This window comes from Balaenoptera ricei, chromosome 3 (assembly GCF_028023285.1).
Source record: "Balaenoptera ricei isolate mBalRic1 chromosome 3, mBalRic1.hap2, whole genome shotgun sequence".
NCBI lineage: Eukaryota > Metazoa > Chordata > Mammalia > Artiodactyla > Balaenopteridae > Balaenoptera > Balaenoptera ricei.
In genome coordinates this window covers 165060138-165086982 of record NC_082641.1, presented here as the reverse complement: position 1 = coordinate 165086982, position 26845 = coordinate 165060138, and the positions used below count along the sequence as shown (strand labels likewise).

The 26845-nt window shown below is 41.1% G+C and overlaps 2 protein-coding genes across 2 annotated transcripts in view; both read left to right on the top strand.

Annotated features, from left to right (window-relative positions):
• Positions 1-10110, top strand: part of CANX (calnexin) — a 31308-nt gene extending 21198 nt beyond the window's left edge. Inside the window, exons 9-15 of the mRNA XM_059917908.1 lie at positions 2224-2337; positions 2643-2799; positions 3940-4155; positions 5058-5177; positions 6058-6184; positions 6371-6450; positions 8240-10110. Of these exons, the coding sequence (XP_059773891.1) occupies positions 2224-2337; positions 2643-2799; positions 3940-4155; positions 5058-5177; positions 6058-6184; positions 6371-6450; positions 8240-8293 (868 nt within the window). The 3' untranslated portion in view covers positions 8294-10110. The remainder of the gene's footprint in view (positions 1-2223; positions 2338-2642; positions 2800-3939; positions 4156-5057; positions 5178-6057; positions 6185-6370; positions 6451-8239) is intronic.
• A 2209-nt stretch (positions 10111-12319) lies between these two features.
• Positions 12320-26845, top strand: part of MAML1 (mastermind like transcriptional coactivator 1) — a 48014-nt gene continuing 33488 nt past the window's right edge. Inside the window, exon 1 of the mRNA XM_059917907.1 lies at positions 12320-12875. Within this exon, the coding sequence (XP_059773890.1) occupies positions 12549-12875 (327 nt within the window). The 5' untranslated portion in view covers positions 12320-12548. The remainder of the gene's footprint in view (positions 12876-26845) is intronic.

Here is a 26845-nt window from a genome sequence, read left to right as displayed (position 1 = left end):
TCGGGTCTTTTGGCCTGGCCTTTCCAATGCTTCTGTGAATTCACATTTAAAGCTGGAGTCCTAAAATTTTAAATTTTAATTTGAAAAATAACCTTTTTCCTATTTAAACAATACTTATGAGATCTCTGCTCTGTGTTGGGCACTGGAATACAAAACCACAAGCACACCAGCTGCCTACACAACTCCCAGTCTAGTTGTGAGACAGGCACTTGAAGTTGGCATGCATGGGGTGAATGGTCTAATATGTGTTACTTGTGACCAGAGCACCAGGTATACCTAACTTCAGTAGTTTCTTGGAGTTGGGCAAATCAAATTGAGAACTGAAAGTGGGCAAGAGTTAACTAACTGGTGAAGATGGGAAATGGTATTCCCTGGTTGAAGGAGAATATCATGTGCAAAAGTAGAGGAATAGGAGTGAGCTTAACACGGGTGAGGGAAATTGAGTAGCCTTTTACATAGGGTGCAAATTGGAGAGTGGTAAGAAAAGAAAACAGGTGGGTTGTACTCTTGTATGTGACCATCTTTGAACTCTGGTATGGTGACTTTTGGAAATGTCAGGAAGTGAACAAAGAGAAGTGATAAAACTGATCTTCCACTTGTAAGTATCCTCTTAGGTTTCACAGTTAAATTCTAGTTGATACTTTTATGCTGCACTGGTGTAATGGGTGAGTTTATTTGTGTATTTGGTGAACATTAGATTTGGACTCAGCCTTGTTCAGTATTGTATTCCTTAACTAGCTGTTTTATTTTGGGGGTGGAGAAGTGAATGTTCAGCTTGAAAGATCAGCTGAATGATACACAAGTTTAAGTTCTCACACAATTTTAAACTAGCAAAGTTCAAAAACAAGCATAATCCTGACCAAGAATAGAAGATGTCTCTGCTTACCAGCTAAAGTGGCTCTAACAGTAACTGCATAAAGCTTTGAAATTAGGTACTTCTTGATGAACTTTTAAGAGTAACTGTTTGAGTCATAATTCATATGCTAAAATCCACCCTTTAAAGTGTACAGTTCAGTGGTTTTACAGTATGTTCGCAGTGTTCTGCAACCATCACCACTGTCTAATTCCAGAACATTTTTATCACCCAAAAAGAAGCCCATACCCATGAAGCAGTTACTCCCTATTTCTCCCTTCCACCAGCCCCTGGCAACCACTAATCTGCCTTCTGTCTCTGGATTTGCCCATTCTGGATATAGAATAATATAATATGTGGTCTTTTGTGTCTAGCTTCTTTTGCTCAGCATGATGTTTTTAAGACTCATCCATGTTGAAGCATGGATCAGTACTTCATTCTTTTTTATGACTGAAGACTGTTCCATTGTGTGGATAATACCACATTTTATTTATCCATTCCTTATTTGATTGATATTTAGGGTGTTTCCCTTTTTTGGCTATGGTTATGAATAATGCTGCTATGAACATTCATGTATAGGTTTTTGGGTGAATATACTTTTTCATTTCTCTTGGGTATATTCCTAGGAGTGGAATTGCTGGGTCATATGGTAATGATGTTTAACTTTTTGAGGGACTGCCAAACTGTTTTCCAAAGTGGCTGTACCATTTTGCTTTCTCACAATCAGTGTATGAGGGTTTCATTTTCTCCACATCCTTGCCAATACTTAGTTAGTTTTTTTATTATAGCCATCCTACTGGGTATGAAGTGGTATCTTATTGTGGTTTTGATTTGCATTTCCCTGATGGCTAATGATGTTGAACATATTTTCATGTGCTTATTGGGCATTTCTGTGTCTGAAGAAATGTCTATTCAAATCCTTTGCTGGTTTTTAAATTGAGTTGTCTTTTTTTTTTTTTTTTTAAATTTATTTATTTATTTGGTTGTGCTGGGTCTTAGTTGCGGCAGGCAGGTTCCTCAGTTATGGCGTGAGAACTCTTAGTTGCGGCATGCATGTGGGATCCAGCTCCCTGACCAAGGATCGAACCCGGGCCCCCTGCATTGGGAGCGCAGAGTCCTATCCACTGTGCCACCAGGGAAGTCCCTTGAGTTGTCTTTTTATTATTAGGTTGTAAGAGTTCTTTATATATTCTGCATACTAGGCCCTTGTATATGATTTTAGATATTTCTAGGAGGAACTATTTTAAGTATTTTGATTAAGTAAGGCCTACATATTTTTAGATTGCCCTGTTTAAGATTCACAAAGTGGGACCACATTGTGATTCTCTGGCCAATGTTGTCAGTAATTGGCTTTTTCTTTTGTGTTTAAGGGATGAAGATGCCCCTGCTAAGATTCCAGATGAAGAAGCCACAAAGCCTGAAGGCTGGTTAGATGATGAGCCTGAATATGTACCTGATCCAGATGCAGAGAAGCCAGAGGATTGGTATGAACTTTAGTTAACTTTTGAAATTGCCTGCTTTTTTATTGAAGTAAAAGTTAATACTTAAATACAGCTAACTGCTCAAACTTAAGTGTAGAGCTCAACAAACTAAATTGATTACATTTTCATCTCTTTTTTTAAACGCATCTGTCATGAGAAACACTTACTATTGGAAATGTGGAAATAAGATGATGCTCCGTAGTACGACATTGTGAAAGTATTTCTGCAGGATTTCAGGGAAGCCCTGGGGCAGCTTTTCACAGTCCTGCATCACAGAACCCATTTGTAGTTTGTTTGTATCTCCACAGGGATGAAGATATGGATGGAGAATGGGAGGCTCCTCAGATTGCCAACCCTAAGTGTGAGTCGGCTCCTGGGTGTGGTGTCTGGCAGCGACCTATGATTGACAACCCTAATTATAAGGGCAAATGGAAGCCGCCCATGATTGACAATCCTAACTACCAGGTTTGTACCTCTCTGTGGTTTCATAGATCTCTTTGTGTTCAGATAGAAGTTTTGTCTGTAGTGAGGCTGCCAGGTTGATCCCCTGTATTCAACCTATTGAATTGAAAACAAAGTAAACTTCAAAATTGAGAGAGAACTTATATGTTAAGTGTTGAAAAGGTAAACCTAGAAACTAGAAAGAACTTTAATAATTGCTTTGTAACTTGTGTTTAAAAGCAAACAAAAAATGGAAAATTTGTGGTTTGGGCACTCTGCTGCCATGTGGATCCAACTTGGCAATCTCTGTGGTAGGGTGGATAGAGGATTATGATGGGCGTTGGTTCCCTGACCACAAGTCAGGGAACACAAGTCAGCTCATTGCTTGACCTCAGTATCTTCAACTATAAAAAGACTGTGAGGCTCAAATGAGATGGTAATACAGGTGGTGATATTTTAAAGCTTCAAGTTTACTATGGACACGTAACAACTCAGACCCTGGTCTCACTTCTGTTTCTGTTCTAGTCAAATTATTTAAAATCATCAATTTCTACTTTGTCACACTTCAAAATGTAAGGTGTAGGTCTGTATCTCTATGTATCCACTATGTATATACTTTTCTGTTTTTAAATGTACTTGTGCAGTCAATAAGGTAAGTTAAAAATTGCCCTTTAGCTGTTCTGTTGATGGCCATTTAGGTGAATTGCCATTTTTGCTTTTAGAGTCCTTGCTGCAGTAATTTTCCTTGTAAGTGTCTGAGTATATGTGTTAACTGTTTCTCTAGGTAGTTATCTGAGGTGAAATATCTGTTTGAAGATTGTGTACATTTTAAATCACCACTGAAGGAGTCTGTACTGATTTATGCTCCCACTCAGTTAGTTGATAAGAGTGGAGGCTGTTCGTTGATAAGAGTGGAGGCTGTTGGAATGTGCCAGGTAGAGCAAGGTGTTTGGATCAAGGTCATGGATGAAATTGAAAGTAGTTGGAGTCCAGATGTCTTAGAGGCATCAGTAGCATTTATTGTTTTCTTCCTGTTACTTATGTTTTACAAAGTCAGCACTTAACTCGCAGGTAATGCAGAATTCATCTTAATTCTTATTTAGGTTCACCATAAATTTGTGGTGATCATTATCTGAAATGATTTTTTAAAATATTTTTCTCTAGGGAATCTGGAAACCCCGGAAAATACCAAATCCAGATTTCTTTGAAGATCTGGAGCCTTTCAAGATGACTCCTTTTAGTGCTGTTGGTTTAGAACTGTGGTCTATGACCTCAGACATTTTTTTTGACAACTTTATTATTTCTGGTGATCGAAGAGTAGTTGACGATTGGGCCAGTGATGGATGGGGTCTGAAGAAAGCTGCGGACGGGGCTGCTGAGGTTTGTGCTTGCTTGTTTCTTGTGCATTTATGTCTTTTATTACAGGTAACTAATTGCTTCTGTTGTGAAAAGCTGTCTTCCAAGATTTGTCTTTTCCCTTATTTGGGGATGTTGGGATAGAAAGTGTGACCTTTGTCTGCTAAAGACAAAATACTGGGGCTTTGGACATGATTTCATTAGGCTAATATAATGGCTTTAGAGTCTGTATTTGTGGTACATGTAGGGTTTTTTCTTTTTTAAACTGTGTTAAGATACATTTAACAGGGATTGACATATACACACTACTATGTATAAAATAGATATCTAATAAGAACCTACTGTATTGCACAGGGAACTCTATTCAATTCTATTCTGTAATGACCTATATGGGAATAGACTCTAAAAAGAGTGGATATATGTATAATTAACTCACTTTGTTGTACAGCAGAAACTAACACAACATTGTAAATCAACTATACTTCAATTTAAAAAAAATTTTTTTAAAGATATTTAACAAAATTTGCCATTTAGGATATATGTTAATGCACTCTTAAATACTGAATCTTGGTTTACCCAATAAATGGAATTTTCAAATAATTGGTCGTAAGGCCAAGATGGGAATTGGAGAGACATTGAGATCAAGAAATTCTCCATTCACTGGTCCCTGAGGTTAAGGAAACCTTTGTAGGTGATTAAGAAGCCAGCTTTCACACCTAGGAAGGGGAAATCCCCTTGATGATAAAGAGAGCAGGAAAACTGAAGTTTTTCTCTTACTTCCTTTTTACATTGTGTGAACATCTAGGCTTGAATCCTCTGAAAAAGGTGCCTGAGTAGTGCCATGCGGTAATTGAACAGTGGGACAGTACAGCCTATATTTAGTGTCAAAAGCCAAAACTTGAAATGAGTCCTGTCTTGTTTTTCAGCCAGGTGTAATGGGGCAGATGATTGAGGCAGCCGAGGAGCGCCCATGGCTCTGGGTGGTCTACATTTTGACTGTAGCTCTGCCCGTATTTCTTGTCATTCTCTTCTGCTGTTCTGGAAAGGTATGAGTTGTTGTTGGTTTGTTTTTGTTTTGTTTTTTTATTTTGATTCACTCTTATATTGTTAAAAATATCTAAGATACGTTGCCTGAGGTGGTTCTTTGTAGCAGCTCAGTAGTGACTGAGTCACATTTGGTGTTGACTTCTGAAACCCTGTTCACTACTTTCAGTGGCCATTTATTGTGCCCAGATGGAAGTAGGATTGTTAGCCTCTCGGTTTCTAATAGTATTAGCCTACTGTATTACTCTCCTTCACATTTGGCAGAAGCTTTCTGAAAGAAAAGAAAAAAACAACTTAGAGATATAAAACCGAGCCATCTGGGCACGAACTAGCTTTTCCTTCTGGCATAGCTGTTTCTATTCATATACTTTATAATTCAGTCTTTGATATCTCATTATCCATTTCTCCCTCAGCATCCCTACCCTCCCTTCCCCCACAAAACACATGTAGGGCTGATACAGCCTTATTCTTTAGCCTTTGTTATATGCAATCAAAAGAAAGATCATTTTGTTTAGGCCCTCTACTGCTACTAAATGAGGATTATGCTTCACCTTGCATTCAAGATGTTTTGTAACCTGATCCCCAATCTTCCTTTCCAGCCTTATCCCCCACCACTATTCTGCATATCTGTACCTCAGTCACCTTTGACTAGTTAGACTTGCACATTCCTGCCTGACCCCTTTGCTTCAACTGTTCCTTCTACCTTGAACCATACACTGAAGAGGAAGCTCTCAAGCAGGAATTCCACCTTACTCATTTCTTTGTATCTACCCCAGCATATAGCCTTTGTACAGAACTTTGCTCATGGGCCTTCGGTAATTATATGGTAACGTAATACATAAAATGTGAACAAAACTGTCATGCTTTGGGGGAATATTTCAGAAACAGGCCAGTCCTGTGGAGTACAAGAAGACTGATGCTCCTCAACCAGATATGAAGGAGGATGAAGAAGAAAAGGAAGAGGAAAAGGAAAAGGGAGATGAGGAGGAGGAAGGTGAAGAGAAACTTGGTAAGAAGTAGACCCCAAAATATCTGCTTTAAACCAACATCCTAAGACGACATTTCAAACCCTTATAAGCAAGTTACTGTCAAGATTGTTTCAGACTCTAGAGGTGTGTTCTAATGCTGATTTTCTAGTTAACCAAAAACAAGTATAAGATTTTGCTCAGTTGTTTTACTTTGTCTTCTGTCTTAGAAGAGAAGCAAAAAAGTGATGTTGAAGAAGATGGTGGCACTGTCAGTCAAGAAGAGGAAGATAGGAAACCTAAAGCAGAGGTAATAGAAAGGGGGAGAGTATATCTTAATGTTTCAAGCAACTCAGTGAAGGTACATTTAAGTAGAGAGTATTTTCATAGGGTAATTTTCAGTGGCTGTGGCAGTAAAAATTCCATTACAGCCAATTTTGTAAAAGTGGAATTCTTATCACTAGAAAATTAAATTTTTAAATTTCAAATTACATCTGAATCTCAAAAGTATTTTCTGTGCTGAAAATGGTTTTCTGTAATAAACAGAAGATAAGGAAAGACTAACAAAATGCTTTCTAAGATGGCAACTTCAGGTTATTATTTTACAGTTCTGTCTCATCATCTACCTCTCCTCACTGTGCCCTTAAAAATATTTATTGGACAAATCACTGCATTCTAAAATTTTTGTCCCTCTTGCTGATGGAGTCATTCTTTCGTTCATTCAATAAACATTTGTGGAGTACCCATTGTGTGCCAGGCATTGTTAATGAACAAGACAGACAAAGATACGCTACCTCTGGGGAACTTAAATTCTAGTGGAAGGAAACAGACAGTAAGCAGTAGATGTTACAACGAAGTAAATGAACAGTATGTTAAAAAGCAATGGGCTATGAAAAATAAAAGTTGTACAGGAAAAGGTATTGGAAATGCTGGAGGCGGGGTGGGTTGTATGTAATGTTAAAGATGGTAGGTAGGCCTCAGTGGAGAGGTGACATTTGAGCAAAGACTTGAAAGAGATGAAGGACTTTGCCATGGAGATGTCCATGGGAAGAGCATTCCTGGCAGAGAGAACAGCAGGTACAAGGGCCTGAAGTGGTAGCCTAGATGGCCAGTACGGTCAGTAGATTAAGAGGGTGGAGAAAAGGAACATGGGGAAGGCTCCAGATGAGGTGAGGCCTCCTAGGCTGTTGTAGGGGCTTGGCTTTTCCTCCTAGTGAAATGGGCAGCCATTGCAGGCTTTGGGGCAAAGGAGTGATCAGATCTGATTACTCTGGCTGCTATGTTTTTCACAGACCAGGGAGAATCAAGGAGCCTAGTTAGGAGATTACTGTAATAATCCAGGCAAGATATGGTGGCTCAGAGCAGGGTGATAGGAGAGAAGGATGTGAGCTTCTGATCTGGATTTTCTGGTGGATTGGATATGAGGTATGAGGGAAAGAGAATAGTTCACACCTTTCTTACCAAGGTCCCTTTTCTAAGCACTGCTGTTTCATTCTGATCCTTTCTGGAAACTACCCAGTTTCCATTTACAGCTACCACAACTCTGCCCTTCTATTGATAAAGGTCAATGCTGTTTATATTTTCAGTGGATGTATTCTGTCTCAACTAGAATGCAGAGTTCTTTCAGGTAGGGACCAGTCTATTTTTATATTCCCCAAACTTCCTCACACAATAAGTGTGTGTAGAGTAGAAAGAGCACTGGGCTTGTAGTCTTGAGTTTTATATGGGACTTAGCTTTGATAGCCTTTAGTCCTCATGAATCTTTGCTTTCTCAGCCTCAAAGTGGGACTAATGTGTCCACAGGCCAGTAGATTATTCAGGATTAAGCAGGATAACATGTGAAAGCCTGGTGTCTGATCCTTTTTAAAGAAAATGCTTATAGGTTAGATTTAGAAAACAAAGACTGAATTAGAGCATATACAATCCCACCACCTTTGAGCCAACATTGTTTTTGATGCATTTCCTTCTAATCATTTTTCTTTTTCTGTTTTTCCTCAGATGGGTTATACTCAGCCTGGCTCATTTGAAAACTTGGTGAACTTTTACTTTTTTAAAAAATATGCTAATTATAGTGAATTTCTTGTTTTTTCAACCAACAGGAGGATGAAATTTTGAACAGATCACCAAGAAACAGAAAGCCACGAAGAGAGTGAAACAATCTTAAGAACTTGATCTGTGATTTCCTCTCCCTACCCTTCCCCTGCAGTGTGGGTCCTAGGAGAGGACCTGGCACATCTTAGGTTGAAACTCAGAAAACCTTCAGAGTCACCATCAACAGGTTCCAGTTGAACACTAGCCCGTGTAATTTTAAACATCTAGCAGTAAATAATTGCAGTTGTGACATAAAGGACCCTGTTTCTGTAGAAAGAAAGCATTTAACATAATGGTTGTGAAATGTAACATGAAGCAACTAACTTGTATTTTTTTGTTTTTAAACATCTTTGTTTTTTAAAATAGAGTGGTAGAACTTTGTCAGTCTTTAAAAATCTTGGCTTAATTTAATATATTAATCTGTCCATGCAGAAATAACACCAACCTTTAAAAATGCTAGGGGGCTGAATTTGAAGTAACTGATTTTGTTTCTTAAGTTTGGTATTACAAAACATTCACGTGTCTTTGTCCCTTAAAATTGATAATCATGTTTAAAGTGCAGTCATTTGTGGTTATAATCTTGTTTTGCTTGCTTCCATTATTCAATTCCTCCTAAGGAAATTGAGGAGAGTGATTGGATGGAAGCCCAAATTTATATAAAGGTTCTGTTAAAATTGTATTAAAAATAGACATACAAAAAGAAAAAAATTTTTCACTTGATGTTGGTTAGGCCATGAAGTATGTGTGTTCTTTAGCCTTTGGAACAGTTCAGTTCCCAGACAGCTTTGCAGTTAGTGGAGGAGGTGGCATAACGTGGCGCTCGGGCATTCATTCGTCACACCCTGGGAGTGTCTGGGCTCCAGCCTTCTCAAGCAGGTGGCTTCTTAAGGAACGCTACCAGAGTAGATGCAGATGTTTTCATCACATCTTCCACTGTGTTGACACTGTTTTTACCTTCTCAGTTTCCCCAAATTCCCAGCTTTCTCCTCTGCTATGCATTGTCTTCACAGCACAGCTTGCAGTCCGTTGCTGAAAATGCTTATGAGCTCTGCATAGTGTTAAGCTTTACTGTGATTATGTGTATGTTTCTTTTTCCTTTATTAAGCAGACCCACACCTTTCCAGGGTCAAAGTACACGATAGAATAGTGTCCTTCATCTTTACCATTTCTTTTACTCCGTGTAAAGACTTTAGAAGTCTAATCCAGAGGCGAGCCAATTCAGAATTGACTGTAATTGAACACAGGCTAAAAGTATTTATGGAGGAGTGACTTTTAGCATGAGTTTTCTGATTTTTGTAGCTGCTAAATCTTTTAAGTCTTTATTTGCAGTTCATGTAACAGTTCTGTCTTAGATTACATGATAAAGCAGTCCTGTTCACATTTTTTTTTTAAGTATGTGGCTTGTAGAATTTTTAAGAAATGATATTAGGTTTGTTTTTTCATGTGGAATGCAGATGGGTGCTATCAGAGCCTCTCCCCCATCACTATAGTGTAATAACATCATTATTACACCACACTGAAATGTATTCAGAATTAGATTTCTTTTTTTAGCTTTATTGTTTCTTCAGAGGTGTTTCAAATGTACCGATGATACTGTTCCTTGCACTGAATATATAAACACTCCAGAGTGTTTATATTGGGGAGATATTGGGGAGGAAGTATATTCATAAAAGATGAAGGCTGTATCTGTTTATTTTGTTTATCTTCAGTTTTTTACTGGTTCACTTAAATTCTTATGAGGGTGGGATGCATTTTTCTTACTGTTCAGTGCTTTATCCTTTTCATCTGTTGTTCTGTGGTCACAGTGACCTTAGCTATGTAGCAGACTTTCCCAAATGTATTGAGTGCAAATAAACAGTTACTTAGCAAGACCTGAAAATATGTCTGCAGGTTTCTCCTTGAAGCAAGTGTGTGGGATCATTGCATTTCCAGAAATCTGCCTTCTTCACCCTCCATTGACATTACGGTTTCTTCCAGCTGAGCTGTGGAATAACAAGTATAAATCAGTAGACTGTTCATTTGCCTTTCCAAGGGTAATTTAGCAACGTTTGTCCAAAAAAAGACAGACAAAACAAAAAGTCATTTCTTGGTTTTCTTTTCACTCTTTGTTGAAGGTGCAGCCTTCTGATTAGAAGTCTGACACATTAATGAATGACCAGCAGCAGTATTCAGCTCTTTAAAAGGCACTTACATTATGATTTTACATGCTGGTTATTTGTCCCATTGTTGTAAAATGCCCACTCCATCAGATGTGTTCCTCAGTTTCTCTCATCCATAAAATACTCTTCACTTTTCTCAAATTGTTGCGTTACTAAATGGTATTACATTAAAGCCCTGTGTGAAGCATCTGCTTTTGACTGACCTTCTTTCATAATAACCTTAAATTTGTGTTTTACTGGTTCAATAGTGGGTTGATCTTCCTTTAATTGACTACTACATGAAATTTGCTAATATGCAGAAACTATTATGGACGGTGAAATAATTACTACGTCTCACCACGTGGATTTGAATATAATTCAAAGTAGGCTTTGCATCCTTTTCCTTCTGGATTGGGGTTCAGTATGTTTCAGTTCTATAATAGGTATAGCAGCTCAGAAAGGGAAGGGTAATTTGTAGATTATTCTTTGAGATTTATGGGAACCATTCGACTTTTAAACATTTATTAGAAAATAAATCTTTGTTCAGAATCAGACTCCATCTTTTATATATTCCTACATAGTTCAGGGATATTTTTGAACATTAGGCCATAACTATTTTTTATGCAGTATTATTAGGCTTTTGAATTGCTTACTGAAGAGTACACAAAATGTACTGCTCCTAGTTACGATTATTTCCCATTAGAAAAGAAATTTAATTCTGGTGTAAAATTTATGTTTGAAGAATGGTAAAAGCAAGACTATGTTATGGCGTTCATGAGCCCTAAGCACTTTTGCCTTGGTGGGCCACTTGTATTTTTTACTGCATTTGTATGAAAAGTACTATTTGAATAAGGACTCAATTTTTTCTTCTGATTTTGAAATAAAACATTTTCATTGGCCTAGTAATAAGTTACTGTACCAAAGTTTGAGCTGTTTATGGTGTCTCATTGTGCAGCCTTTTGGCACCTCCTGTTTAACTTTCTAGCAGTTAGGGTGCCAATACCTGTCTCTAGTTTCTCTTGGCCCAACAGAGACGGTCTGTAGTTTCATTGCTCCTGTTTTTTTCCCCTACAGTCTCCCACTCCCTTTGCGTACTAGGTATAATACTAGAGTGTAATTGTCTTTAGTTGTATTTTGTTGAGACTCAGTTTTACCTAACAGACCATCTTTTAAATGTAAAGCTTGCAGGCCAGGCTCCCTGTTTTTTTACTGAGGCATCATCCTTTGCAGTTCTACCCCACCCCCCGCCCGAAAAGGAGCTAGGCTCCTTCCCATCCTCTTCTTCATGTCTGCTAGGGCTTTTGTTGTTGTAGTAATTGAACTTCTGAAATTTGTTCAAACTTTTATATAAGGGAAGATTATATAGTCTCGATGATTCAGAACAGCGCAAGAGGAAACCTTCCTTCACCTCACCCGTGTACAATTCTTACCAATTGTGAGGCTGAATATGAGCCGTGAGGTCGAATGAAAACAGCTGACACTGAAAACCCGTGGATACTTTTTAGCTCATCAAAGCCACATTTAAGAGGCTACAGGAGGAATCAAATGATGAAGCGCGATGGTGCCAGGCGAGCGTCTGGATCTGGCGGGTTACGCCGCGCCGACTGCCCGTCTTTCCGCGGCGGACCCGGAAGGGCCTGTCCGCGTGAGGCGGCGTTTAGAGCCGGCTCTTGTCGGTCACTTAACATGGGTGAGGAAGACTGAAGCCCGCCCACCTGCTTCCCTCCGCCTCACTTGAGAATTCCTTTTAAACTGCGCACGGGAGCAGCCCCAGCCCGCCTCTTGCGTGCTAGGCCCCGCCCCTCGGGCGGCCCGCTCTTCCTTGTCTGATTGGCCGCAGTCCCTGTTCATCAGCTGTGACGCCGCTTTCGCCTGCCGGAGCCCCGCCCTTTTCCGAGAGCCCTGAAAACAATTTTAAGATGGCGGCGGCGGCGGCGCGGAAAACAATGGGGCCGGGGCGGCGGGGACAGGCCGAGGCCTGAGGTGGGCAGCGAGCGACTGCCTGGGTTGGGCCGAGCGGGGCCAGAGGAAGACCCCCGCCGCGCGCGAGCCCGCTCCGCAGCTCGCGGGGCCATGGCGTGGCCGTGAGGCAGCCGGGCAGCCGGCGGGGAGCGGAGCCTGCCGTGCCAGCCGACCCCGAGAGGCCCGCCTCGGGCCCGACCCGTGCAGCCCGCGGCCCATGGTGCTGCCCACCTGCCCCATGGCGGAGTTCGCGCTGCCGCGACACAGCGCGGTCATGGAGCGCCTCCGCCGGCGCATCGAGCTGTGCCGGCGCCACCACAGCACCTGCGAGGCCCGCTATGAGGCCGTATCGCCCGAGCGCCTGGAGCTCGAGCGCCAGCACACCTTCGCCCTCCACCAGCGCTGCATCCAGGCCAAGGCCAAGCGCGCCGGCAAGCACCGGCAGCCGCCCGCCCCGGCCCCAGCTCAGGCCCCGGCCCCGGCGCCCGCCCCGGCCCCCCGCCTCGACGCCGCCGATGGCCCAGAGCACGGCCTCCCGGTCGCGGTGAGTAGGGCTCGGGGAGCAGCCTCTTCCCGGGAGATGCTGCCCCTGACGCCGCCCAGGGCCCTTTGAGACTTCCCCAGTGCCCGCAACTTCTCTGGTCTGGCTTGGGGGAGGCTAACATGGCAGGGACTGAGCGGTTGTCATCTGCGGGAAATGGCACTGTGGCGTTACTTTGGGAAAACATGACCCTAAGGACCTTACATTAAGGTCCCGGGTGGGAAGGCTGGCGAACTGTCGGTGAAAGGTTTTTCTTCCAGACTGCATTCCGAAATTTTGAGATCTTTATTTTGGAACAGACTGGCATTAAAGTCGCCTGTGATAGTGGCTTCATTTATTCTGCAAATGTTCATTGGGTCCTTGCTCTTTGCAGGGTCAGGGCTTAAATATGGAAATAAAACGGCCTTTAGTTGACCAAACTGTTCTTCATGGAAAATCAAGAATCTTTGGAAATCTTAGTGAAGACATAGTACTGCTCATTGAGGTGTACAAAGGTATTCTTTATTTAGGCAACCCTGAAATTTGTGAATTTGTGATTCCAGAAATACTGTTGACAAAGCCAGTTTTCATTATAAGCCTGTTTAAAACCTCTGATGATATTAGAGTTTGTTGGTAAATTATTATGCCCTTTGGGTTCTCAGTAGATATTCGGGAAATTTGTTGGTTAGAGGTTTTCCGTCCTGAGACTGATTATAAGGTTCCTTGCTGTTGTTTTCTTGGTAATTTAAAGTTTAGAACAAATGTTACCAATTTAATTTCTGTGTGTTTTTAAATTCATGCCTTTGTTAAGGTCTCACCTGGGCTGTTGCAGTACTCTTCCCTAATTAGTCTCCAGGTGTTCAGTCTCTTTCACCCTTGAAGTGCTAGGTCTGTCACAGCCCCTATGCTCTGGTTGAATTATTTTCCTGATTCTCTCCCACACTAGCTTGGGCTGCTGGACATCTCATTGCTTATTGTTATCAAGTCTTATATAGTCAAGTCTTCTCATCCTCACTTTTCTTGTCTGTAAACCGAGGATGTGTTTGGTTTCCTCTAGGATTTTTATAAGACTCAAAAGAAGTGAGTGTCGATGTGAAAAATATTTCATAAATGGAAAGGCTGCCTGCAGGACCCTCCCCCATCACCTTTCAGAATCCTGACATCCTTCAGGTCTATCTCATCTTCCACTTTAAAACCAGTTTCCACCCTACCCCACAGCAGTTAGAATCTCCTTTGTCAAAACATTTAGGAAATGTATTGTCTGTGCTACTTATTTTAAGCACGTTGTCACATACTAGTTTAGGACATGTCTTGCAAACAGACTGTAAGCCCTGGGAGACAGGGAGGAGTGCAGCTCACAGTCAAAGGAAAGACTTTTAAGAGTTATGGGGGTGGGCTTCCCTGGTGGCGCAGTGGTTAAGAATCCGCCTGCCAATGCAGGGGACACGGGTTGGAGCACTGGTCCGGGAAGATCCCACATGCCGCGGAGCAACTAAGCCCGTGTGCCACAACTACTGAGCCTGAGCTCTAGAGCCCGTGAGCCACAACTACTGAGCCCACGTGCCACAACTACTGAGCCCACATGCCACAACTACTGAAGCCTGTGCACCTAGAGCCCGTGCTCCGCAACAAGAGAAGCCACCACAATGAGAAGCCCGCACACTGCAACTAGAGAAAGCCCACGCGCAGCAACAAAACCCAACACAGCCAGAAATTAATTAATTAATTAATTATTTTAAAAAAAGAGTTGTCGGTGGTAATTCCGTGTAAGTAAATAGTGAAAGCTCATAAAAATCTCAATTTTACACACACATAGTTACCTTGAACACCCCCTAGAATGTATATTAGTAGTGATTCAATTTGTTTAAAGAGACTAAGAACTTAGATCCCCTATGATATTTTTAGTCCTAAACTACTAGAGAGAAATTGGACGTGCTGTTTGAAGAGAAATTAATTCTGAGTGTGTTAGAACTTGAGTCTGGCCTGTCAGTCATTCTTTTGGGTGATTAGGTGTGCCATGTTATGTTGATGTCTTATCACATTAAACCTTGACCCATGGATTTCATGAGTTAAACTTTAGAATGGAATTGCTCTTCAGCCTCCTTACTAGGAAGAGGGACCCTTTTCACTTCAGTCTCCAAGTGACTCTAGGTGAGCTCTTTGGCCTTGGAGTGGGGTTTTAGGAATGGAAGATCAGTGTCACTAAGAACACAGTGGCTTGTTCCGTTTTAGTGGCTCCTTCAGTTCAGAGAGGGGGAGAGTCCTTGCCTTGGTAGGATTTTGGCTTGGAGAGAGAGCACAGCTTTGCCAGAGAAATGGAGGGGAGAACGTGCCTCTTAGTCATTGTTATTTTTGACAATTCTGTGTATGTATATGATCTAATTAATATTCCTTACATAAGGAATATTATTCCTATTTTTTTCCAAATGTCCTGTAGTACTCTTAGGCAGTCATTTCATAGCAAAGTTACCATCGGTAAACCATTTGTACAAGTGAAAAGGAATCAAGTCAAATTATAGTAGAGTACACCTTCTGCTTATGTTTTTCCCCTTCTTAGGATATTCCACCACAACAAAACCTTGACCACTATCTTCCTACTGTAGATACTGTGAGAGATGGATCAGAAACAGTGCTTCAGACTTTTTCCTACTCTAATTGTCAAGGAATTACCTCATTAGGTTTTCTTCATACTGTGTGTGCTCATTAAAAACCAAATAGTAGTTTTCTAATGACAGGATTGACTTTTTTTTAAATTTATTTATTTTTGGCTGCGTTGGGTCTTCATTGCTGCATGGGGGCTTTCTCTAGTTGCGGCGAGTGGGAGCTACTCTTCATTGTGGTGCGCGGGCTTCTCGTTGCGGTGGCTTCTCTTGTTGCGGAGCACGGGTTATAGGCATGCGGGCTTCAGTAGTTGTCACACGTGGGCTCAGTAGTTGTGGCACACAGGCTTAGTTGCTCCGCGGCATGTGGGATCTTCCTGGACCAGGGATCGAACCCATGTCCCCTGCATTGGCAGGCGGATTCTTAACCACTGTGCCACCAGGGAAGTCCAGATTGGCTTCTTTGTATTAAGGATGCCAGATAATAGAGAATTATCCACTCACTTTATACATTCATTCTGTCATGAAAATAGTCTTCTACAATAGCCTGAACATTTTCTTTTAGTAAAATTTTTTTTTTTAATATTTATTTATTTTGGCTGCACCGGGTCTTAGTTGCAGCACACGGGATCCTCGCCATGACACGTGGACTTCTTAGTTGCAGCATGCATGTGGGGTCTAGTTCCCTGACCAGGGCTCGAACCCGGGCCCCCCTGAATTGGGAGCGCAGAGCCTCAGCCACTGGACCACCAGGGAAATCCCTCTTTTAGTAAAATGTTGTAAAGGTTTATGCCACATCCCCTTATCCACCATTGTCACACTTTTGCTGCTTACTCCTTAAGTCATTGCGATAGTCTACCAAGAAATTTGACGGTTGCATGCCAACCATTCATGGAAGTTGCCTTTCCTGCTTAGTTTAGGCATGCAGTATTTCTCTCTCTCTGTCTCTTTTTTTTTTTTCTTTTTCTTTTTATCCTTTTAATAAGATCTTTCACAGGACAGAAAAATTTAATTTTGATAAAATCCAGTTTATAATCATTTATTTTATGAATTGTGTTTTGGTGTTATGTTTAAGAACTCTTTTTATACATCTGTAGATTCAAAATGTTCATATTTTATCGAGAATTTTTTGCATTTAAGTTAATGAAAAATGTTAATCTGTAATTTCCTTCCTTTCTCTCTTCTTTCCTCTTTTTCTTTCTTCTCTCTCTTTTTAACTTTTATCTGTACATAACTACACAAATAGTACAAAGAACATCTGCATACCCTCCTCTTAGATTCTACCCATTGTCATCATCATGCCCCATTTGCTTTATCATTTGCATACATACCTCTTTTTGTCCTCTCTTTCTCCCTAAAACTTTGGTTCTCTGAACCGCCTGTGAGAGCACTGCACACATGGCTCTCTACTCCAGACACCCCAGTGTGTACCTTCTAAGAGTTAAGAAAGATGTGCGAAATTTTAATGATTTTGTAGACCGAACTTGTGTAGGAATTATGTAAATAACAAATTATTTTCAGGGAGTAGATATTCTGAACATAAAACAGACATTGTTCTATAATCATGTGGGATAATTTTAGAGAAAAGATGACTAATGTGGCTTTAGGATCCCATTTCTTCCTGTAACATTTGCGACCTTGTCATAGTACCATCTTTCCTTTTTTATTATCTTCAGTATCCCCTTTCCCACTGGGTCCTTCCCTGTAGCTTGAAACAGGAGCACATATTCTCCTTTCTTTTGTCTTTTCTCACCCTCAAAATAGTATTCTATCTCCTTCCTTCCCTTTGCACTTTCCACTGCACTTCCCATTTACTCATTGCCCCATTGTAATCTGCCTTCTACCTCTTCTACTTTTCCGAAGCTGCCCCCTTAAAGGACACCAAAGATGGAATTACCAAATTCAGTGGCTTCTTAGTCATCATTCTTTTTGACTTCCTCCTTCCTAAGACTCTTCTCTTAGCTTCTACTCTCTTCTGATTTTCTTTCCAGCTTTCTGACTTTTTTTCTGTCTCCTTCCTGCTTTCCCTTATTAATTCATGCAACAAATATTTGAGTGCCTACTATGGGCCAGAGCATATTTTAGTTGCTAGGGATACAGCAGTGAACAAGACAGATTGAAACTCTGCTCTCATGGAGAGAGATCAATAATTTTTTAAATTAATTTTAAGTTATAATAAATGCTAAGAAAAAATTTAGAGTTATATGATACTGAGTGATTTGTAGCAGCAGCTTTAGATATGGTAGTAGCAGCTCTGTCTTAATTTGGCCTGAATGACAGGAGGTTATGAATCAGCTGAAAGTTTCAGAAAAGAACATTCCAGTTAGAGAGAACCACCAGCACAAAGTCTCTGAGGCAGGAACCTTCTGAGCTTGTATGAAGAACAGAAAGGAGGTCAGTGTGGCCAGAGCAGCAGGTATGCAGCTGGTATGAGTAAGCAAGGATCAGATCAGGTGCAGTGAGAAGCAATAGCAGAATTTTAAGCAGCAACATTACATGATCTAACATTTTTTAAAGGCCATTCTGGTGCTAGATGGAGGATGTCTGGGATTGGTCTGGGCAAGAGTGGATGCAGTTAAAGCTTTTGCAATGTCTAAGCTGGGGCTAGTGGTAGTAGTGCAGATGGACAGGAGGAGATGGATTCTGGACAGCTTCTGAAGGCAGAGGTGACAGAGGTTGCTGATGGACTAAATGGATTGGATGGGGGCAAACGGGAGGAGTTGAAGGGAATTCCAGTTTTTTTGGCTTGAGAAACTTTCTTTGCACACTTTTTAGACATTCATGGTCCTCAACCAACTATATTCTCTACTTTTTTCACTCAGTTTTCTTTTCCTGGGTTAATGTCATTGATTTTTTTTTTTTAATATTTATTTATTTGGCTGCGTCGGGTCTTAGTTGTGGCACGTGGGATATTCGTTGCGGCATGCGGGATCTTTCATTGTGGCGCTCGGGTTCTTCGTCGCAGTGCGCAGGCTTCTCTCTAGTTGTGGTGTGCGGACTCCAGGGCGCCCAAGCTCAGTAGTTGTGGCACGTGGGCTCTCTAGCTGTGGCTTGCAGGCTTAGTTGCCCCGCAGCATATGGGATCTTAGTTCCCCGATCAGTGATCGAACCCGCATCCCCTGCATTGGAAGGTGGATTCTTAACCGCTGGACCACCAGGGAAGTCCCTGTCATTGATTCTTTCATGGCTTCGTCTATCACCTATAATAATGAGATTCTCCAGATATCTCTACCAAGGTTCAGATCCAGCTGTCTACCGGACATTTCCACTTTGATTTCCCACATGTCCAAAAGGGACTCTCCCTTTTTCTTGCCAGTCTTGTTTGTTCAGAGTATTTTCCCTAGTCCAGTCATTCAAAGTAGAAACTTGGGAATTATCCACTCCTTTTCTTCATTTCCTGTTTTTTTGGTTTTTGTGGTTTTTTTTTTTTTTTTTTTTTTTTTTGGCCACGCTCTGCAACGGAATCTTAGTTCCCCGACCAGGGATTGAACCAGTGCCCTCTGCATTGGGAGAGCAGAGTCTTAAACACTTGGACTGCCAGGGAAGTCTCTATTTCTGTCTTTAAGTTGGTTATTTGTTCAACCAACATTGAGCTCCTGCTGGGAGCCAGAAATTGTGGTGGTGCCAGACCTGTGTGTCATGCAGTCTGTTGGGGAGTAGATGGTAAACAGTTCATTGCAAAGCCCTGTCGAGGGCTGAAAAGCCTGTGGGAATACCAGGAAAGGGATGCCCCTTGGGTGAAGTTTGGAAAGCTTTAAAGACTTGACTTTTAAAATGGGTCTTAATATTTTGCCAGATGTTTTCCCAAAGGGTGTTACATGAAACGCTAATTTCATGGGCTGTTATAAGAGTTCTAGAGTTGAGCAAATTTGGGTGACACTGGGATAAACAGATTTAAAGTTTCCTTTATTTAGGACATTTCCAAACATTTAATAGGCTAATATGCATGTGGACTTGAGCTCTTATCAGGGGGCATCTAATAGGATTTTGATTCCTTTGGAAAACTAGGCAAAAGCACAAAATTATGACAGTGAGTAAATCTTTGAATTTAAGGCTTAAAGTGCCAGAGAGGCTGGAAGATAAAACTGGAAAGGTAGGAGTCATATCACGAAAAGCTTTGTGTTTGATACTGGGTGTTTGGACTAAATAATTTTGAAACATTGTGAACCCCGCCTCACATATTTTTATGTTGACATTTTGAACTTTTCATCCTAAGTTTTTAAGCTTATGAAAAATTATAATGCATTTGTTGTTAATCAATTGTATATTAAATTATTGTAACTCAGTTTATTAAGTGAAATATATGAAATAAGAAACTTATGTAACACGTAAGTGCTACATATGTTTAATGTGAATCAACTATTTTAAAAAGAGAAAAGAAAAAGGGCAAAATGCTCTTTATAGTTGCAGAGGATATAACTTCCAGAGAATTATAAATATTAACATTTAAAAATAAAATGGTTATCATTTTTTAAAATGTCGCCAGTGGAATCTGAATACCTTAGTGATATGCTTTCGTCAACCATTTAAAGAATGCTTTTCTTTAACAGAAATTTTATTTATTTATTTTAAGAAGGTTTATTTATTTATTTATTTTTTAATTAATTTATTTATTTTACTGCTCATGGGCTTTTCTCTAGTTGTGGCAAGCGGGGACTACTCTTTGTTGCGGTGCGTGGGCTTCTCATTGCGGTGGCTTCTCTTGTTGCAGAGCACTGGCTCTAGGCACGTGGGCTCAGTAGTTGTGGCACGTGGGCTCAGTAGTTGTGGCTCGCGGGCTCAGTAGTTGTGGCTCGCGGGCTCTAGAGTGCAGGCTCAGTAGTTGTGGCACACGGACTTAGTTGCTCCGTGGCATGTGGTATCTTCCCAGACCAGGGCTCGAACCCGTGTCCCCTGCATTGGCAGGCGGTTTCTTAACCACTGCGCCACCAGGGAAGTCCCTATTTTTAAAATTTATTATTTTTGGCTGCGTTGGGTCTTCATTGCTGCGCGTGAGGGCTTTCTCTAGTTGCAGCGAGCGGGGGCTACTCTTCGTTGTGGTGCGCAGGCTTCTCGTTGCAGTGGCTTCTCTTGTTGCGGAGCATGGGCTCTAGGCTTGCAGGCTTCACTAGTTGTGGCACGCGGGCTCAGTAGTTGTGGCGCACAGGCTTAGTTGCTCCGTGGCATGTGGGATCTTCCCGGACCAGGGCTCGAACTCATGTCCCCTGCATTGGCAGGTAGATTCTTAACCATTGTGCCGCCAGGGAAGTCCTAACAGAAATGTTAAATCATTCCTTTTTCTTGGAATTTGCATTTCTTTTTTTTTTTTTTTTTAATTATTTATTTATTTTTGGCTGTGTTGGCTCTTCGTTGCTACGCGCGGGCTTTCTCTAGTTGCAGTGAGCGGGGGCTACTCTTCATTGCGGTGCGCGGGCTTCTCGTTGCAGTGGCTTCTCTTGTTGCGGAGCACGGGGTCTAGGCACGTGGGCTTCAGTAGTTGTGGCACACGGGCTCAGTAGTTGTGGCTTGCAGGCTCTAGATCGCAGGCTCAGTAGTTGTGGCACATGGGCTTAGTTGCTCCGCGGCATGTGGGATCTTCCCGGAGCAGGGCTCGAACCCGTGTCCCCTGCATTGGCAGGCGGATTCTTAACCACTCTGCCACCAGGGAAGTCCCGGAACTTGCATTTCTTTTTCCTTTTCTTTTTGTTTTTGTTTTTGTTTTTTTTAATTGGAGTATAGTTGATTTACAATGCTATGCTAGTTTCAGGCACACGGCAAAGTGATTCAGCCATACACACATATATATCCTTTTTCAGATTCTTTTCTCTTATAGGTTATTACTGTACAGTAAATTCCCTTTTTGTTCTTTTTAAAGTTGATTTATAGGGAATTCCCTGGCAGTCCAGTGGTTGGGACTCCACGCTTTCACTGCTGAGGGCCCGGGTTTGATCCCTGGTCATGGAACTAGGATCCCACAAGCCACATAGCGTGGCCAAAAAAAAAGTCGATTTATACAAAAGAATGTATGTAGCATTTATAGGGTTCTGTGTGTTATATATATTTCTTATTTCAGTAAGTGGAATTACAGTAAATTAGTATACAACAAATAACAAACACATTATAAATTTTTATAAATAATTAAGCAAAAAAAGTACAGGTTTATTATACATGCCTCCCTTAATGAGATGGATGAGGCTTTTCCCACCTCAATTTGTTCACATAACTGTGGATGAATATTACTTGTTGACAAAATGACAGTTCTTAATTCTTTTCCTATTTTTTGTTTGTTTTTATACATTTAAGTTCCAGTAATCCTTGTTCACATATGTATAAAAGAAAGGAAGAAATTTAATTATACAATGTTAATCAAGTTTTTGAAATTTGAGTTGGTATGCCAAAAATCACACAGTGATAATGTATGATCAAAATTCATTTACCAATTAGATGACAGCTTGGTTAGGTACAGTTTCAACTTTAATGAAAGCAGAGAATTAGAAACCATTTGACTTATAAAAGGATAATCTAGTCATCAGTCATTCACTTTCTCAGTTACAGAGAAATGAAACACAAAGGCTTTACCAAATCTTTATCAATTGATTGTTGATTATACCTGTTATTCTTTCACTTAGAAGGGCCTTGTTTAACCGAATATACTCAAAATTGGTTGGGAAAATCAAAATACTGTTCATTTCAATACACCTTTGCCAATACAGTATTTTTTGATAGAATATTTTTATCTGCTTTAGATATATTTTCATCGAAACCTTAGAGCTGTGACTGTAGCTTGTTTAATGTATGAAAAATGTCTACCTAATTGGCAAAATCAGTCTTCATTTTCAAGTTAATCAGCTTTCTGTCAGAAAATGTTTGACTTCATTTTTCAAATACAAATAATACTGTACAACCCCGTGAGTACCATCTCACTTCTGAATTCTAAGGGCGAGTTCGAGAGCATGGAGCCTTGTCATGAGTTTTGTTGCCTGCATCAAATACTGTGCATTGCCTGCATGTATTTTGTTCATATTTAGCATTCTTTTGAAGAGCTATACGTTATTTGGTTAGTTGAGGATGGAAGAATGATGTCTTTAAATGAAAAATATCACCACTCCTGCTGCCCACTCTATGGTAGTCTTAATTCACAGCATCCCAACTCGCAGACCAAACTTTGGCAATTTAAGTGCTCAAGGCCCTTAAGTCAGTGAAGAACTATTGTGCCTAGCAGAGCAACAGAAGAGACTGTGGTATACGGTGAACATTTGGAGCAGCATGTCATTGGGGTGGCATCTGGCACCATGGGAATGAAACCCATGTGCAGCACTCCAAGGTCCCTAAAATACTTTGAATGCAGTTCTTTGAAAATGGCCTTATTTCTCTAGGTGTCTTTACACGTATGCCCTTCCCTAGTCTCATAATGCCTGACACCTGCTCACCATTCAGAACTCTGCTCATGTGCCATCTCCTCTAGGACCTCTTTCCTAAGTCCCTCCTCTAGCCAGGCTAGGTACTTAAACCTCTGCCAGAACAACCACAGTGAGCTTTAATTAGCATGTTTGCCGCTCTCCATTAGACTGTGAGCAATCTGAGAGCAAGACCAGTAGTTTAGCACCATACCTCCCACATATTTGGCAGTCAGCAAGCATCTGTTAATGCTATTAATGTTAATGATATTGTGGAAGGAGCTCTGAATTGGGAGTCAGAAGCTGTATGTTTTTAGGCTGGGATCATTTCAGAGGTGGAGTTGACAGAGGTAAGACAGTAGGCCCTGATTTGTACTGCCATGTTCATTGCAGCCTTGTTCATAATAGCCAAGAGGTGGAAGCAATCTGAGTTTCCTTCAACAGATATGAATGGATGAAGAAAATGTGGTGTATACATACAGTGGACTATCATTAAGCCTTAAAAAGGAAGGAAATCTTGTCATATGTTGAAACATGGATGAACCTTGTGGACATTATGCTAAATGAAATAAGTCAATTGCAGAAAGAGAAATACTGCATGATTCCACTTATCTGAGATATCTAAAATAGTGAAACTCTTAGAAACACAAAGTAGAATGGTAGTTGCCAGGGGCTGGAGGGAAGGGGAGAGTGGGAGTTGTTCAGTGGACGTAGAGTTTCAGTTTTGCCAGATGAAAAGTTCTAGAGATTTGTTGCACAACAGTGTGCATATACTTAACACTACTGTACTGTACACATAAAAAAGATGGTAACTTTTATGATATGGTTTTTGACCACAAATTATTTCTGAAGTGTAGTTGAATTAGTGTGTTACTTATTGCTGTACTGCACAGTGACTCAGTTGTACATAGATATATACATTCTTTTTCATATTCTTTTCCATTATGGTTTATCACAGGATACTGAATATAGTTCCCAGTGCTGTACAGTAGGACCTTGTTGTTTATCCATTCTATATATATCAGTTTGCATCTGCTAATCCCAAACTCCCCATCTAACTCTCTCCCCCCAGCCCCTTGGCAACCACCAATCTATTCCCTATGTTTCTGATTCTACTTCTGTTTCATAGATAGGTTCATTTGTGACCACAATTTTTTAAAAATTAATTACAAGACAAAAACTATGATTTTCCAAGCCATATGCCTGGAAAATTTTTAGCAATTATAAGGGCTTTAGTTATTTATTTATTGGCCACACCTTGCTGGCATGCGGGATCTTAGTTCCATGACCAGGGATCAAACCAGTGCCCCCTGCATTGGAAGCACAGAGTCTTAACCACTCGATCACCAGGGAAGTCCCTAATAAGGGCTTCTTAATAAAGGCATATCGGGACATCCCTGGAGGCTCAGTGGTTAAGAATCCGCCTGCCAGTGCAGGGGACACGGGTTTGAGCCCTGGTCCAGGAAGATCCCACATGCTGTGGAGCAGCTAAGCCCATGTGCCACAACTACTGAGCCTGAGCTCAAGAGCCCGTGAGCCACAACTACTGAGCACGTGTGCCACAACTACTGAAGCCTGCGCGCCTGGAGCCCGTGCTCCACAACAAGAGAAGCCACCACAATGAGAAGCCTACGCACCACAACGAAGAGTAGCCCCCACTCGCCACAACTAGAGAAAGCCCGTGCGCAGCAATGAAGACCCGACACAGCCAAAAATAAATAAACAAATAAATAAATAAATTTATTTAAAAAAAGATACTCTGTGGCAGAGTGTCATGTATATCAGAATTAGAGCAGTCCCCACTTATCTGCAGTTTTGCTTTCCACTGTTCCAGTTACCTGAGGTCAACCATTGTCCGAAAATATTAAGTGGAAAATTTTAGAAATAATTCGTAAGTTTTAAATTAGGTGCCATTCTGAGTAGTGTGACGAAATCTTGTGCTCTGTCCCCCTGAGGACATGAATCATCCCTTTGTCTAGCACATCTACGCTGTATACCCTACACACCCTTTAGTCACTTAGTAGCCATCTGGGTTATCAGATTGATAGTCACGGTATTTAAGTGCATCTAATTCTCATTTTACTTAATAATGGCCCCAAAACACAGGAGTGGTGATGCCAGAAATTCAGAGCTGCCAAAGAGAAAGTGTAAAGTGCTTCCTTTAAGTGAAATGTATAGATTTCAGTACTATCCCCGGTTTCAGGCGTCCACTGGGGGTGCAACCCCATGGATAAGGGGGAACTACTGTACTTGGGGCACTTTTTTTTTTATTTTTATTTTTTTTATTTATTTTTGCTGTGTTGGGTCTTCGTTTCTGTGCAAGGGCTTTCTCTAGTTGCAGCAAGCGGGGGCCACTCTTCTTCGCGGTGCGCGGGCCTCTCACTATCGCGGCCTCTGTTGTTGCGGAGAACAGGCTCCAGACGCGCAGGCTCAGTAGTTGTGGCTCACGGGCCCAGTCGCTCCGTGGCATGTGGGATCTTCCCAGACCAGGGCTCGAACCCGTGTCCCCTGCCTTGGCAGGCAGACTCTCAACAACTGCGCCACCAGGGAAGCCCCTTGGGGCACTTTTTAACTATATATCTTCTTGCCTACTGATGCCCTCCCTTTTCCACCTCTCCCCTGACTTTCATCCCTATCACTGCTAAAATGAGTCACTGTTATTCATGGGAATATGTCATATCCCTTAGTTGTGTGGAGGTAGGTTAAATGTTCGGTCTCAATTCTTCACTCTTTGGGTCATATTATAGATACACCTACACCCTTGCCATAGTTTCAGAGCAGTCAGAGTATACGTCCCCATTCCTTGCTTTGGAGCTTGGACATATGACTTGCTTTGGCCAATGAGATGTTAATGAGAGGGATAAGAGGATATATTGTATTTATGAAACAATAATTTTTTAATTCAGAAAACAAAATCTTGGAAATATTATAAAAATACGAAATATATGTGTGAACTATACATATGAAATATGAGTAATTTTCCCAAAAAGTAAAGAAAAAGAAGACAAAACCGAAAATAGAGAAGAAAATTAGAGGACCAGTGTAGGAGGTTGAACATCTGAAAAACAGAAGTTACTAGCAGAAAGAAATGATTTAAAAAATAATTTGAGGGACTTCCCTGGTTGTCCAGTGGTAAAGAATCCACCTTCCAATGCAGGGGACGTGGATTCCATCCCTGGTCGGGGAACTAAGGTCCCACATGCTGTGGGGCAACTAAGCCTGCACACCACAATATTGAGCTCGCGTGCCTCAACGAGAGAGCCTGAATGCTGCAAACTACAGAGCCCACGTGCTCTGGAGCCCGTGTACCACAACTACAGAGTCCATGTGCCCAGGAGCCTGCACGTCACAACTAGAGAGAGAAAACCTGCACACCACAGCTAGAAAGTAACCTGAGTGCCACAACTAGAGAGAAGCCCGAGCCCTGCAATGAAGAGCCTGCGCACCGTAACAAAAGATCCCACATGCTTCAACGAAGATCTCGTGTGCCGCAACTAAGACCTGACGCAGCCAAAAAAATAAGGAAAATAAATAAATTAAATAAATATTTTAAAAATAGTAATAATTTGAGAATTTAAGGGCATGAGTTGCCAGATTAAAAGGGCACACTGTGCCCAGCACTGGGGAAGAAAATAGGCGCACGCCAGTTACAAATTCTGAACATTCAGTTTAAAGAAGAGATACAAACTTCCAGCATGGGGAGAGTAGGGTACTAGGTCATATATCAAGAATCAGAGTATCTTTGGACTTCTTGGCGGCACCATAGGAATCAAGAAGACAACAGTACAATGCTGAAATTCTGAAGTAAAATGATTACCAACCTAGAATTCTATACCTAGGCAAAGTATACAACAAGAATGAGTATAGAATAAAGTCATTTTCAGAAATAAAGGATTTAAAAAATTTTAACTGTCACCCTTTTTAAGAAGCTACTGCAAGAAATACTCCATCAATATTGAAAGAATAAATCAAGAAAGAGTAAGACATTAGGTACAGAAAACAGGAGACCCAACAACAA